Source organism: Lepus europaeus, chromosome 15, assembly GCF_033115175.1.
Source record: "Lepus europaeus isolate LE1 chromosome 15, mLepTim1.pri, whole genome shotgun sequence".
Lineage (NCBI taxonomy): Eukaryota > Metazoa > Chordata > Mammalia > Lagomorpha > Leporidae > Lepus > Lepus europaeus.
The window spans coordinates 76,368,306-76,383,941 of NC_084841.1; the positions used below are offsets into that span (position 1 = coordinate 76,368,306).

Below are 15,636 nucleotides of genomic sequence, written 5' to 3' on the forward strand. Positions count from 1 at the left end.
CGCTGCGGCCGGCGCACCGCGCTGATCCGATGGCAGGAGCCAGGTGCTTCTCCTGGTCTCCCATGGGGTGCAGGGCCCAAGCACTTGGGCCATCCTCCACTGCACTCCCTGGCCACAGCAGAGAGCTGGCCTGGAAGAGGGGCAACCGGGACAGAATCCGGTGCCCCGACCGGGACTAGAACCCGGTGTGCCGGCGCCGCAAGGTGGAGGATTAGCCTAGTGAGCCGCGGCGCCGGCTTAATTTTGATTTTTTAAAAGATTTATTTGAAAGGAAGAGTTAGGGAGAAAGAGAGAGAGAGAGAGAGAGAGCGCAATCTTCCATCCACTGGTTCACTACCCAAATGGCCACAACTGCCAGGGGTGTGCCAGGCCAAAGCCAGGAGCCAGGAGCTCTTCCAAGTCTCCCACATGGGTGCAGGGGCCAAAACACTTGGGCCATCTTCCACTGCTTTCCCAGGCACATTAGCAGGCAGCTGGATTGGAAGTGGAGCAGCCAGGACTAGAACCAGCACCTATATGGGATGCTGGCATCGCAGGCAGCGACTACCAACTACACCACAGTGCCAGCCCCTAATTTTAATTTTTGAAAAGCTTCAGAGTACGGCACCCCTTGCCTCCACTACATCTTCCTTCCTCTCCAACCATGTACTCCTTAGCTCTGTCTTCTCTGCACAAAGCTCAGGGTTGAAAATACAGCAAGCACTCAATGCGTGCACTTCAGTGGAAAGGGAAGCTGAATCAACACTGTTCTAAGAATATTCCCAAAAGTGATTTAAAACTACTCTACTTGCTGGTGAAGTTAACAGAAAAATGAAAAGGACATTGCAATTCAACTTTCAGAGAGAAAAAAAGAAGAAAAATGGGAGAAAGAAAAACAGATCAATGTTTAAATGAAAATTATATAAACAAAACCGTTATTTGCTTTGGAGTTGAAGTAATATTAGTCTCCGATAACACTGAGCATCTTATATGTGTAGAACATTGTATTAGATGTCAACTGTAGTAACAAACACAAGAGAACTGTGTTTTGATCCATTGGATATAATTAATGGCTCTTGAATGAAAGAACATATATGCTTTTTATATAAAACTCAAAATAACAGCTTTTAAAAAATATTTATTTTCATATGATTGAAAGGAGAGCAACAGAGTATGTGTGTGTGAGAGAGAAAGATACATCTTCCATCCAGGGGCTCACTCCCCAAATGCTACAACAGCCAGGGCTGGGTCAGGATGAAGCAGAAGCCAGGAATTCCATCTGAGTCTCCCAAGTGGGTGACAGGGACCCAAGCACATGGGTCATAGTCTGATGCCTCCCAGGTGCATTAGCAAGGTGCTGAATCAGAAGCAAGTTGGCCTGGATCCCAGGCACTCTGAGATGGGACTCCAAGTGACAGCTCAACCTGCTGTGCCACAATGTCCATCCCTCATTTCCACTTTTAACCATTTAGAGAGCAGAACCTTTGCTGTCATAATACATCACTTACACTTCTGTGAGCATCCTTGGGCAGAAATGCACATTTCAATAACTTCTTCCTGTGGGAAAATACAATCTCTTTCCAGGTTCTCCAGGAACAACCATGGCCCCAAAAGGGTTTTGTGTAATCCACCCATGAAACCGGCAGATGCTAAAGGATTTTTCCTGGGGCTGACATGGCACAGTAGGTTAAGCTACCACCCGCAACACAGGTATCCCACGTGAGCATTGGTTCATGTCTCAGCTGCTCCACTTCTGATTTAACTCCCTGATAAAGTGCCTGGGAAAGCAGCAGAAGATGGCCCAAGGGCTGGGATCCTGCCACCCATATAGGAGACCAGGATGGAGTTCTAGGCTCCTGGCTTGGCCTGGCCCAACCCTGGTGGGCCAGCCATCTGGAGTGTGAATCAGTAGATGAAAGATTCTCTCTCTCTCTCTCTCTCTCTCTCTCTCTCTGCTTCTCTCCCTCTCTCTAACTCTGCCCTTCAAATAAATAAACTTTTTTAAAAAAAGGATTTTTCCTTACATCCCCCCGCCTTGCTACTGGGCCAAAATCACTAGCCTATGTGTTTCAGAAATTCAAGGTATTATTCTTGTAAGAGAAAAAAAAAAAACATAAGAAAACAGAAATAGATTCAGAGACTCAGGGGCAGGCTAGAGGTAGAGAGGAAAACTGCCAAAATTCATAATAGATTCTCAGAGCTAAAGCTGCCGCCAAGTTAGTCATCCAGTAAAACCAATAAAAAAATAAGGGTGTCAGAGTCAAATTCACTAGTAAAACGAGCTTTGTGCTAGGCTTCCTGTGAGGAAACACAACACAAACAGACATGAACTTAAACACACATTATCTTCCAGGCAGGCCTGCCTGCATTCCTGGTGGGTGCAAAACACAGGCCTTGTTAGCAGCTAATGAAGTGCTCTTATCCTATCTCCTCATTCACACTACCCCACTTGGTCTTAATGCCTATTTCAACTCCACCTAACAAACAAACTATATTTCATATCTGATCTAAGACTGAAACAAGCTCAACTTGTATGAATAATGAGGTGGTGCATATTTAATTTGCTTGAAGGAACAAGAAAATCACACAGAGGCCAAAATTAAATTGGATGTGGGAATGAAGAATTCCTCTACTCTTCAGCAATACTTCCCTGTAAGGGTTGCAAATTCGTAATCCTTGTTAATAAATATAAAACGCAAAGAGTCCTCCTACCCTGGTATCAAGCCTTTAGTAAACAATTAAGATACAATCAATTCCATTTTCCCCCCAGATTTTCAAAATCTCACTCTGGCTACAATGTGGTCCAAACCATCAACTAAGACCATGGCTAGTCTCAGAAAAAGCTTTGAGTTTCTGTGCATATTTTAGTTTCTTACTTAGGTAAAGATATGAAAACACTCCTGTAAACATCCTTAAACAAGAATCTCCAAGAGGCAGGTTTGAAGACAGCAGTCTGAGCTACTCTGCACTGGTGTGCTACACTATGCAACATCTTACAAATAAGGCAGATTCAGGGGCAGAGCTCCAAATTGAACACAGAAAAGCACAAGCCCAAATACTTCTGCGGGAAGAGGTATGGGTTGGGACCTGTAATCCTCAAAGTCTGCCAGTTTCCGATCAGAGGATGCTGATTTGGGTGTCCGTGTCAAAGATATCTCATAAAAATTAGCTCTGCCACAATGCCAGCTTCTGCAGGGCAGAGTCCACACTGCAGTCATCTGTGCTCCACACTTAGGAACAAAGCTTGGGAGGGGTTAGCACACAGCAAACATGTATTTTAATGCATTCAGAGTATTCATTTAGGAGAGCATCTTTTTAAAATCTAGTTTAAAAAAGATAAACAGTCATAAGTCAAAAATGAAACAAATTATAAAATCTTTGTTAACTGAAGCAGCTTACAACAGGAGGCAGAAAAATCTGTGCTAAGGTTTTCCCTCCACCCTTCTTCCTTCATCCCTGTTCCTGACACTTGCCCCACCCCCTAAAGAATGAAGGAAGGAGACACGGAAAAGTGATTTTGGCTAGTTATCCAGGAAAAGAAAACAAGAGATGAAGAAATTATCAACATAATGTACAAAGAAAGGAACTCAAAAGGAAAAAAATGAGAACATAAAAAACTTATGTCAATTTGAACTCAGTATGCTCTAGTTTTAGTAAAACAGAATTAAGTCCAAAGCATTCAGCTCTTAAAAAAATTTTGGGAGCCGACTGTTACGGCACAGCAGGTTGAACCACAGCTTGTGATGTCTGCATTTCCTGTCTGAGGGCCTGGGTTGGAGTCCTACCTCTACTTCTGATGCAGCTTCCTGCTGAAACACAGCCTGGGAGACAGCAGGTGATGATGGCTCAAGTACTCTGGCCCCTGCCACCTAACTAGGAAACCTGAACTGAATTCCAAGCTCCTGGCTTTGGCCTAGCACAGCCCTGGCTGTTGTGGGGATTTGGGGAGTGAACCAGCAGATGAACGATCTCTCTCTCTCTTTCCATAGCTCTACCTTTCAAATGAAAACTAAACTAAAAAAAAAAAAAAAAAACTGTAAAAAATTTTGGTATAATATAATCTGCATACATATTTCTGAGTTTAACTTTCCTGGTTGTTATTAGAATATATAATTATCCAGGCCAGCTAAGTAATGAAAGTCAACAGGGTGCCTTCCCCCAGGAGGTTCACACCTCCCTTAGGATGGACCCCATGTGAAGAGATAGATAGGTCTGGGCCTCTTAACTTACAAGGCCTAAAGCCCACCAGATTATTACAAGACCCCTTCTGTCAGGTTCTATTTGCCTCTCAATCAGAAAACTTATTTGTAGCTTAGACAGCACCTTTCTTAGCTCCTCTAATAATGACTCTGTCCTTTGTTCTAGACCCTGTCTAGCATACTTGGGCCTCATTCCTTTGTAATCATAACCTCTACTCTACCACCAATGGCTCTACTCCCATCCTGTGTGTACTGATGGTCCTCTTCCCCACTTAATGCTGTATAATTGTTCAGACCTGGTTAATGCCACTCTTAGGAACATTGGTTATTATCCTCACCCTGTCTTTTATGACCTTGTCTAAATATGATCAGAGTTGGCGAACTTGGAAGCCTTCCATAGCCTTGGCAACTCATGACGAGAGCCTAGGGTGATTACTGATGCCATAAACAAGAGTGTCAATTTGTTGGGTCAACAACAGGAGTCACTGTGCACTTGCTCCTCATGTGGGATCTCTGTCCTTAACGTGCTGTACATTGTGATTTGATGCTATAACTAGTACTCAAACAGTATGTTTCACTTTGTGTTTCTATATGGATGCAAACTGTTGAAATCTTTACTTAATATATATTAAATTGATGTGTATATAAAGAGAATTGAAAATGAATCTTGATGTGAATGGAAGGAGAGAGGGAACGGGAGAGGGGAGGGTTGTGGGTGGGAGGGAAGTTATGGGAGGGGGAAGCCACTGTAATCCATAAGCTGTACATTGGAAATTTATATTCATTAAATAAAAGTTAAAAAAATAGAATATATAATTAATATAAAACAGAATATTAAAAATGTATAATAATATATAAGGTTCTAATATAATTATTACAATTCCTATTAAATAAGCCATGGTATTCACTTAAAAGATAGCTAATATCCTTGTGAGGGGCACACTGAACTATTTTAGTTCCAATTCTTAGTTTTCTTTAAATTTGTATTTATTTATTTTTATTTATTTGAAAGGCATTGAGACAGAGGCAGAGACCAACCTTCCATCCACTGGTTCATACCCCAAAATGCCTGCAATAGCCAGCACTGGCCCAGGCCCCAAGCCAGGAGCTAGAACGCAATGTAGGTCTCCACAAGGGATATAGGGACTTAAGTACTTGAGCCATCACCTGCTGTCCCCAAGAATGTGCATCAGCAGGAAGCCAGAACTGGAAGCAAAGCCAGGACTCAAATTCATCCACTACGAAATGGCAAGCAGCTATTCCAAGTGGTGTCTTAACCACCGTGCCAAACATCTACCCCTAATTTTCAATTTTCTTTTGCTTTTCTTAGGCTAAACGGTTTATCTTGCCTATATTTATAATAAAAACCTATTCATCATTCAATTCAAAAATCTTTACCTAATAAAATATTTTTTAATTCTGTCCTTATGATATAGGACCCACAGTCCTTAATAAACCTCAGGACACCACTTTAAAATACTTACCTAAAAAATTAACTGAAGTTGTCAATGATGCCTAAATATTTATGCTCATTAATTTCTCAGGTAAAACTGTATAGCTGCAAATAGTTTTGTAAAATGTAAAGGTTAATCCCATCAACTGGACATAGTTTCTGTAGAACATCTTAACTCATCAGAATTCCTTATTGAAATGAAAACCGGCATACGGCATAATAAATATCTGTGAGTTATGTAACAGAGAATGCATGTCACTTAATGAGATCTTCAAAGGAAATTTATAAGAACTTTTCAATGTATACAGAAAGCTTGAGTTAGAAAACACTGGAGCAGAAGAACAAATTTGCAAGACCTGACCTCAGATGGATTTGAGCATAAGAATTATTTTGCTGATATAATTCTATGAAATACTGTCTGACTCATCAGGCTGATAAAACACAAAGTATAGGACAGAATACCTATAGCAGGGGTGGGTACTGAGGCATAGCAGGTTAAGCCTCAGCTTGGGATGCTTGCATCCCATATGACTACTGGTTCAAAATCCAGCTACTCCACTTATGATCCTCCTTCCCGCTAATCAGGGAAGCAGCAAAGAAAGGCTCAAGGACTTGAGTTCCTGCCACCCAAGTGGGAGAGCCAGATGAAGTTGCTGGCTTCAGTCTGGCCTACCTCCAGCTGTAGTGACCATTTGGGGAGTAAAACAGTGCATAGAAGAGTTGTTTTTTTGTTTTTTTTTTTAATTTTTGACAGGCAGAGTGGACAGTGAGAGAGAGAGACAGAGAGAAAGGTCTTCCTTTGCCGTTGGTTCACCCTCCAATGGCCGCCGCGGTAGGTGCAATGCGGCCGGCGCACCGCGCTGATCCGAAGGCAGGAGCCAGGTGCTTCTCCTGGTCTCCCATGGGGTGCAGGGCCCAAGCACTTGGGCCATCCTCCACTGCACTCCCTGGCCACAGCAGAGAGCTGGCCTGGAAGAGGGGCAACCGGGACAGGATCGGTGCCCCGACCGGGACTAGAACCTGGTGTGCCGGCGCCGCAAGGCGGAGTATTAGCCTAGTGAGCCGCGGCGCCGGCCTGGAAGAGCTGTTTATATCTGTCTCTTTCTCTCTCACTCTGCCTTCCAAATAAATAAATAAATTTTGAAAAATATGTATCTATAACAATAATCTTGTCTCAATTCACAACTGACTGATGGGCAGTTTGATTATTATTTAAAAATTAGTGATTATTCAAAAGGCTGGAACTGTGACATTTTTCCCCTACCAATCATCACTGTCATTCAATCATATACTAAGGAAAAAGCGTCTATGCATGAATTCTTCAAGTCTTTATCTCAATGGTATTTCCCAAACTCTCAATTAATTAAAATAGAACTATATACTATATTAGAGTACTTCACAAAGTTCATGGAAAGTTTGCATTATCATTTTTTCAAATTTTTATTTATTTGAGATACACGCAGCTCCCATTCCTTGCTGGTTCACTCCCCGAAAGTACACAATGGCTAGGGTTGGGTTGGTCTGAGCTGGCACTGGGAGCTGGGAACTCAATTCACGGCTCCCACGTGGGTGGCAGGGCTGGCTCTTGACTTGGTGCCCCTCCCAGGGACTGAATTAGCAAGAACCTAGAGTCACAGATCAGGAGCTGGAGCTGGGTGTTGAACGGTGGCACCTGGGTGTGTTAGCCAGCTGCTTAATCACTGTGTCAAATGCCCCTACCCCATTATCTTCAAATTCCATTTTCCATTAACTTTTTTGAACTCCCCTTGTATATTCAACTGCAAGGAACAATTGGACTTGAACAAAAATAGCCATAACTTAGTGAACATGTGCTTCTTTCAGAATAATGCAATACATTATGCTAATATTCTCCCCAAATCAGCCTAGACCCTCCTTCTGTACATACAATTTTCCTGCATGCTCCTTCCAACTGGGAAGTTACCAAGACTCTCAGTACCTGTATTGCTGCAGATGGAAGTTACACTGTGCAATACCTATCTTATTCCTTCAATCCTACCATCCAGTAACTCTAAGTAAACACAACCAAGAGATGTCTTCTTAATCTAAGCCTGCAATCTAAATACTGAAAGGACAACGTCAGCAGGCAACACAGCCCAGACTCCTGCCCAAGACTCTGACACTTCAGGACACAGTGGTTCATCAAACTAAGCCTCAAGGGCCACATCAGCCTCCCTTGCAGGCCTTCATTACATTATTTCTGTCTTCAAACCACGTCACCAATATGGACTCCAAGAGAGATCTTTTAAACATCTAGTGCTCCTCAATCACTCCCACAAAAATCTATGCCTCCTTCCTCTGAAGAGGACCTCAGATGATAAAATGCAATTTTGGTGATGAATATTAGAACAATTGCTTTAAGTCTTGTAAAGTAAGTTTTAACTGTGAGAAATACCTAGTCCAACGCTTCCTTCCCCACGGGAAATGTCCTCTCTGACACCCACTGATACTTGTGGCAGCTGTCTGAGAACCACCAACACAGGGTCCTGGCACCACTGGCTGCAGCAGGAGAGGAGCCAGCCCCAGCCACTCTCCTGTCCTCTCAACTGAAGAAGCTTCCCGCAGGAACATCAGGAAGCCTTCTTTAACTTCCTTCACACCAGATCACCAGCCCCACTCTCTGAGGACCAAGGACACTGGAGAAGACACAATCTACCAATCTGGAAAAGTCCAAACAGTTGATTCCAGTTTTGATTCAAAGATTACAGTCTTGAAATACATGGAGTGCCCACAAGGCCCTTCATTAAACATACACACTAGAAAAAGAACTTCAAAAGGGCTCCTGCAATTGAACTTGATTCTCCACTGTTTTTTGAAACTCCTTTGGAAAGTTCTCTTCGCATGGCAAACACCTTGGTTACCTCCTAGTTCAGAGGCTAGGGTTGGAATGGTTTTTAAAATTGTTTCAATGTTTCAATATAAAACCAAAAGAAGAGGAAAGCAAATCAGGCAACAAAGAATAGTAAATGACCACTACCAAGGTGGTTCCAGAAGGTGGATGGTTCTGAAGTCCTCTGTGTTATTTTTTTTCCTTGAAATCAAAAACATTTAGGAAAATAAACAGGCCTAACTTACAGGTGACTGTGAATGTTCTGATAATGAATGAGACATACAGTATGATGAATTCCTGGCAAATGCTTTCTCTCTCCTGCCAGGGCATCCAAATGTTCACCTTAACTCTTAATGTTCAACTTAACATCTTAATGCAAGTGCGTTAGTCCAACCAGACCCAGCAGCCTCCCCACTTGCAACCCTGACTCGATCTTTCCACTCACACAAGCGTCCTGCTCCCAAGTCTAGGCTCATCTGTAGGCCAAAGACGTGTATGTAAGACATGTCTGCTTTGGAAATCTCCGTCTCTCAGCCCCCTCCTTTACCCCCAAATCCCCACATTTCTCTCACCTTCATCACTGATGTTCCTATTAAGTTCCAATCTTCCCTTACGATCTCTCTGGGATTTGAAGTCCTACAGGCACTAGGACAATCACAAATGGACTGCAATGATGGACTAGGTTAGAAGGGAACCCTGAAATCCCCTCTGCTCAGAGTGATGAGCAGACTTCTCTAGAAAGGCCAGAGGACGTAAAAGCCAAGATGACCATGCGGCTCTGAAACTCCCTCCCATCCCAACCCTGGTTTCCTTGAACATTCAGAATAGGTGCTTATCTAGGGATTCAGATTTTAAAAAGAAAAGAAAAAAGAAAACTGTGTTTCCTGGTTGCTCCAATAATAAGGGAAGGCCTAGAAGCATTAGCTCAACTCCAAATTCCTCCAGTTCCAAAGACACCAATGGAGAACATGACTGCTCCGGCTGCCCCACCTCACCTGCCAAGAACCACAGGTCCAGCCAAGCTCCATTCCAACTTCTGGAAGTGACCTTGGCTAAATTTTTCCATATCTTCCTAACGCTTTCATAAAGAGGATCAAAATGCTGCTGTCTCCTGCTAGATGCATTGTACAAAACTAGAAGAAATGTCAGTCTGTTGGTAACAGATGATATAAGAACAGGTTCTAAAGACAATTCTGTACACTTTTTTCATAATTAGAATATCTTCTTGGACAGAGTTTTACTTGCTTTGTTATTCTACATTTTTATATTAGCATGAAAATAAAACTACATTCTTTCAATTCATTTGTCTTTCAGATGACAAGTTTGTTTTTTCCTTATTATGCCTAGCGGAAAATCCACTGGAAAGTTTGCAAATGAACATTCAAAGATGAAGTCTGACTACAATGTAGAGCAGGAAATCACCCCTTTGATTATTTTCCATATGATAACTTCCTTACAGCCAATCTCTCTGATTATGTATCTTTCATACCCTTTCTCAAGGATCACCAAAGAGAAACAATAACCACTGGTTGCATTGGTTTCTAAAATATGCTCGTTTTCATCTTGTCTCAAGACACTCTTTTTTGGAAATTCATAATCAGTCACAAAGAACTGTTCTACCACCTCTTTCCAGTTAAAAACTTGGCTGATTTCTAGCTACAGCCTCGCCTCACTCTTAGACTGTTAACAAAGATAACACCCACTTCTTATGTAGTCTTATTTTCCCCTAACTGAAATATAGAACTTTAGAAAGATAAAAAACAGAATTTAAGTTATATTCCATCAGAGAAACTATGAGCTTTCATTTTTAAGAGTTTTCTCTCAATGAGGTCATTTAGAGCAGAAAGAAAAATGTGGCAAGCTCACATTTTTAACAGATGATGCTCTAAAAAAAAAGCTGTTTTAGAAAGATACATACACCTATAGAAAAAATGTTATAAGATAAAAAGATGAAGTCACAATTTTATTTGCCTTACAACCCACAAATATCTAACTTGTTGCCACAGACTTCCCACCTTGGAATCTGGAAAAGACTGTCAACTGGATACCATCTGGGAATAAAAACAAAATCATTTTGTAATATAAGAAAGTCTCCCATGTTTGATTGTATACCAGACTGCAACAACAAAGTGATTCACAGGGGCCATGTCTACCACAAGAAAAAACAACAAACTGTTTACAAATTACGTTTTCAGTTCTGAGACCTCAAGATACCAATGCTCTTCCAACTTTTAGATTTATTTCAGATTTTATCAGAAATTAAAAAGTATAGACAAAATATATACTGAACAGCAGAAAAAGAAGACCTTCTCCATCAACATGTTTCCAAATCCTAATTTGCTTATTATTAAATAAACTTCCCCAAAGTTCTCTTCCAGTGAACATGTCCCATTATCCTCAAAATGAGGTCACAGACTTCCAGGCCCCTGCTCAGACCTCCTCAATCAGATTCTGAGGGTGAAACCTGGCATTTGCATGTGTAAGTGCAAAATTAACTTATTCTGAAATACCCCAACCCTACATGCAAATGAGGACAAAGCTAGACAAATGTCAAATAATTATTTGCTTTAAATTAGTACTTCTACAAAAAAACAATTCAAAATAACTGGCATCAATTTTTTTTACATAAAACAAACCACTACTTCCTGATAACTGCAATTCTACCTGCCTAAGAGGACACACTAATCATTGTCAAACCAATTTTAAGCACTGGTCCAGCACATCTCTCTACCCCAGAAAAAGCCAGAAAAGATACAAAGTCAGCCTAGATGTGTTCAGTCTTGAGCATTAGCAGTCAGCAGTCCCTCCCAAAAGCAAGGCCAAAAATACCTCCTGAGCCAAATGGGAATTCCTGGCACTGAGGTCCATCCTTGTAAGCCCTATCCGGTAGCAGGCATGTTAAGTGGGCTGCAGCAGCCTGTTCCCTGGACAGCTGAACACAGGATGGGTCCATGATTGCCAGCCAGCCAACCAAATGGGCAGTAACTTCTGACAGAAAACAAGGAAACTACAGAGAGCCTTACTGAAATATATGACTACTGAAGGCCAGAATGACAAGACAGAAACTAAGTTCACTTCCTTTATAACCGTATGGGTCACAGGGTGAAGCCATCAACAAGATTCTAAGTGTGGTCCTGAATTACTGAAAACTATTTTGTTAAGCTGCCACACCTCTCCACATATGAACAGGGATATATGAGACAGCCTTAAGTGGGAGAGCTTTTATTTAAAAAGGATGCATGTATAATAAAAGCCAGTACCAAACTTGACAAATCTTGCAATGTTAATTCTGTGGATAATGGAATATTCCATACCAGAATACCCAGACCTGTGGGAGAACTATATGTGCACATTTCCAGTACTCAAAAGGATTAAATAAAAAATGATAAACATGCTTTCCACTATTTCATGTCATGTTTGAAGGAACTAGAAAATTGCACAGCAATCCCTCAAAAATTTTGAAATATCCTGTCCATCTTGAACATGAAAAGCACCACTGAAGTTGCCAGCATCTGATTTCTTGTCAACTTCAAATGTCATAATTTCTATTTTCCCTGTTAAAGGAAGCTTGCTGGGCTCCAAGCAGTGATTTAGACATGAACTAAAATGATGCATTGCCAAACTGCCTTTAGCACGGACTTTGACAATCTGGAAGGCAGTTAGGGATAAGTCTAATTTCCTATATGAAAGCTGAAGCAGAGCTTCTTTTTATGTTCTCTTCTCTGGGATTTTTTTCCCATTGCCTTTCCAACACAAATCTGCAAATATTCACTTCTAGAAAAGCATATTGCACAAAAGGAGAAAAGCCTCCAATCGTAAGACTTGACAAGGTACTGTGATTCTGCAGGTGGGTTCGGCAAATCAGCTAACGCTGATCTTGACCAAAACGGGTGGCTCAGCCTGTTGGAGCCTTCTTTTTTAAAATTTAGGTGAAATTTCACACTTAAGAATCCTGTATCAAAAAAGTAAGTCTTGCCGTATTCATTTGCAAGGAGTTAAGAACGTGTACTAACATATACTAGATGGCCCCCCTCTGTTCTCTCGGCTCAAATCTTCCTTAATTCTCTGAGTAACTTTTTATCAGACTGCCCAGGGAGCCTTAGGAATGACAAATAGAACCTGAAAAGGAAGAAAATGCAGAATTAAAGCTGTCATCGTTAAGCCTAATGAAACAGTACAACCAGCAGAAGAAAGCCTTAGGAATTAGGGACAGGGAGACCATAACCAGTAGTTATAGCAAGAGTGAGGCACAGCACACTGCAAAGTCTGGCCAGGGCCTGGGATCCAGTGGACCGCGGCTGTCTCGGGTGCCACAGACCCACCCACTCAAGGCCAGCCTGGCTCCCGCTAACGAGGTCCTCCACCCGCAGGAAGCCTCGTGCGGACTGGACAGCGGATCCCCTCACTGGCACGCTTCCTACTTGCGCTCCTGCAAGGGAACCGAGGCATCCAGCGCCGCAGAACCGCAAAACACACCTCACCCCGAGGTGGCGACCCCGGCGCTACAGCCCCAAACAAAAGCCATCGCTGTCACCGGGGCGGGACCGGGCGCCCCCAGCCAGGAGCCAGCCGCAGCGGGACGCAGGGTCCTGCCTCCTGTCACATTGCGATATCGCCGTGGCGGACGCCTCGCAGGAGCTGCAGGGGACCCGGAGCGCCGGGAGGAGCCTCGAGCGCGCCCCGCGCAGCGCGCCAGCCGGCCCCGGGCCACCGCGCGGACGGGACGCCGGTCCGCAAGTTTCCCTTCCTCCCCCCTCAGGAACCCTGCCAAGCCCCTCGCCCTGTTAGGAAGAGTCACGCCGACACCTCGGGAAGGGGCAGGGGCGGCTCCCAGCGGGCTACACAAGTTGGGTCCCGCAGCGAACACGGCGCGCCCCTTACCCCGCACGCGAGCCGGGGCCCACCCCGCCTTCCCCGGGGCAGTGGGGGCAATGCCCGGCCGCCAACTTTCCCGCGTCGTACCTCACCGCCCCCGCCCCGCGCGCGCAGCCCTGCGAACTTCGCGGCTCGGTCCCCCGGCGTGGCCACGCCGCGGAGCGCGGGTCCCGGCCGCCCCGCTGACCTTCACGCCGGCGCCGGCCGCGCGCGGGCCACTGCCCACCCCCAGAGCCTCCTCCAGCCGCCTTCCCGGGCCCCTCGCCGCCCCTCAGCCCCGGCCCGAACCGGCGGCGGCGGCGGCGGCCCGACCCTGCGTCTCACCGCGGCCGCTGCCCCCCACCAGAGAGCCCAGACCCGGCAGCCCGGGGCCGCCCGCTCACCGTTGGCGAAGGGCTCCATGTTGCCCCCGCCGCGGCTCCTCACAGCCCGAGCGCCCAAGCTTCCTACTCCGAGGGCTGAAGCGGCCCTGCCGACTGAGCATGCCCAGCGCGGCCTCTCCGAGGGCTGTCGGGGAGGTGCCGCGAGGGGCGGCGCCGCTCCGCCGCGCCGTGGATCCGCCGTTCCGGGTTTTCGCAACGGCTGCAGCAGGAGCCCGAGAGGCGGCCAGGACGGCTCCGCCGGGGGCGGGCTCCGCGCCAGACGGGGGGCGGGGCAGCGCGACGCTCCGCCCCTTCCGCAGCGGCCTGAGGTGACGCCGCCGGCTCCGCTGCGCGCGGGGCTGCGCTCGGTGGCTCAGTGCTGCGCCGGGGGAGCACAGTCGGTCCCCTGAGGGGCGGACAGTCCGGAGGCAGGCAGTAGACACACCCAGAGTAACCGCGGCGGTGCAGTCGGGCTCCCCGCCGCGCGTAAAGCCGGGGTGATGATGGGAGGGCGAGCGAGGGGCAGTTCACTTCAGAAGACGCGGCGGGGAGACCGCGCCGGGCAGGTGCCTCACGCGTCGAGGTCTGAGGGCAGAGCAGCAGCCTGCGGGCGAAGGTCTCTCTCCGGACCGCAGAGCGCACGGGCTGCGGGACGGAGCGGGCACCCCGGGTCTTTCCGGCGCGCGCAGCGACCGGGCGGCCCCCAGGCCGGAGCGCATCCCCCGGCGGGGTCCCTTAGGGCGCGGCCCCGGGGATGTCGGCGCAGCGGAAAACCCGGCGCCGGGCCCCGCAGCAGCAGGCCCGTTAAAGCCGAGCCCTCCGTCGACGCCAGCGGGCCCCGGGGGGCTGCGCCCCGCGGCGCTGGACCCGAGCGGCTCCCAGCGTCGGCCCCGCTCGCCAGCACTCGCGCCGTGGCCTGTAGCCCGGAGCCACTATTGTTTGCAGCGCCAAATTAGGAAGCGCCCGCGAGTCTCCGAGGCGGAACGGCCGCTGGCCCCGTGAGGGGAAGAGCGCCGGGGCCAGCGGGTGCGGTCCTAGGGCCGGGGTGCGCACGACCCTGCGCCTGTCAACTGCCGCACGCTCGGCCGCTCGGAAGCTGCCCGCCGAGGGGCCAGGGTGTAGTCGGCCTGCGCAAACGGGGCGGGGTGGCCCTGTGTGGCTGACCACCACGGGACGTAGAAATTCGGTGCCAAAGCCCCCTTCAAGTGCGCTACTGCATTGTCGAACGTTCATTAAGGTGCACTTCCTACCCCCGGCTTGAGAAGTTCCAGTGCGTACCGATTGCACGTGGAATAAAAGCGAAACCCCCTGCCCGGCTCTGGGACGCGAGGAACGCTGGCTCGCCGTTCCCGGTGCACGCTCCTCGCGCAAGAACTGTTCCGAGTCTTCGTGGCGCTTGGGTCTCGCTTCAGTTTGACCTCTGCAGAGAACCCTTCTCTAACCACGCCACGAGTGCGTCCACCCTGCTCGATGTCCGCCACAGCTCTGCTCACTCAAACAAGGCTTCTGGTGGTGGTGTCGGGTTATCGTCCACCTCCCTCTCCACAAGGCAAGCTGATCGAGAGCAGCAAGGCTGTGTCACTGTTTTAGGGTGGCTTCGTGAGGTCCAGATGAGCAGACAATCAGCGTCGAATGCTGAAACGAATGCGTGCGATGCTATTGCGAGTTCCAGTCCACTTGCCACGTGGAAAACGCTTCCCTGGAGCGTCTCGCATGGAAAGGTGCGTTTGTGCACGGAGCCCGGAGGGTCCGTGTCTGTTGACTCCTGCAAGTTGCTCTCTCCCCGGCCGAACAAACGCCGCCTCCCGCCGGGGCGCTGCGGAGGGAGCCCCAGGGGCCGCAGCACCAGTGTTAGGTGTTCAGTGCACGTAGTACTGGTAGGACCCCACCTGTGTACTCCTTCCTTGAAGAGGCTTTGCG

At 47.0% G+C, this 15,636-nt stretch overlaps 1 protein-coding gene across 1 annotated transcript in view; it reads right to left on the bottom strand.

The window, feature by feature from the left end:
- LNPEP (leucyl and cystinyl aminopeptidase) overlaps positions 1-13,831 on the bottom strand; it is a 108,481-nt gene extending 94,650 nt beyond the window's left edge. The window contains exon 1 of the mRNA XM_062212366.1: positions 13,738-13,831. Coding sequence (XP_062068350.1) covers positions 13,738-13,756 — 19 coding nt within the window. The 5' untranslated portion in view covers positions 13,757-13,831. The remainder of the gene's footprint in view (positions 1-13,737) is intronic.
- Positions 13,832-15,636: the final 1,805 nt, after the last annotated feature.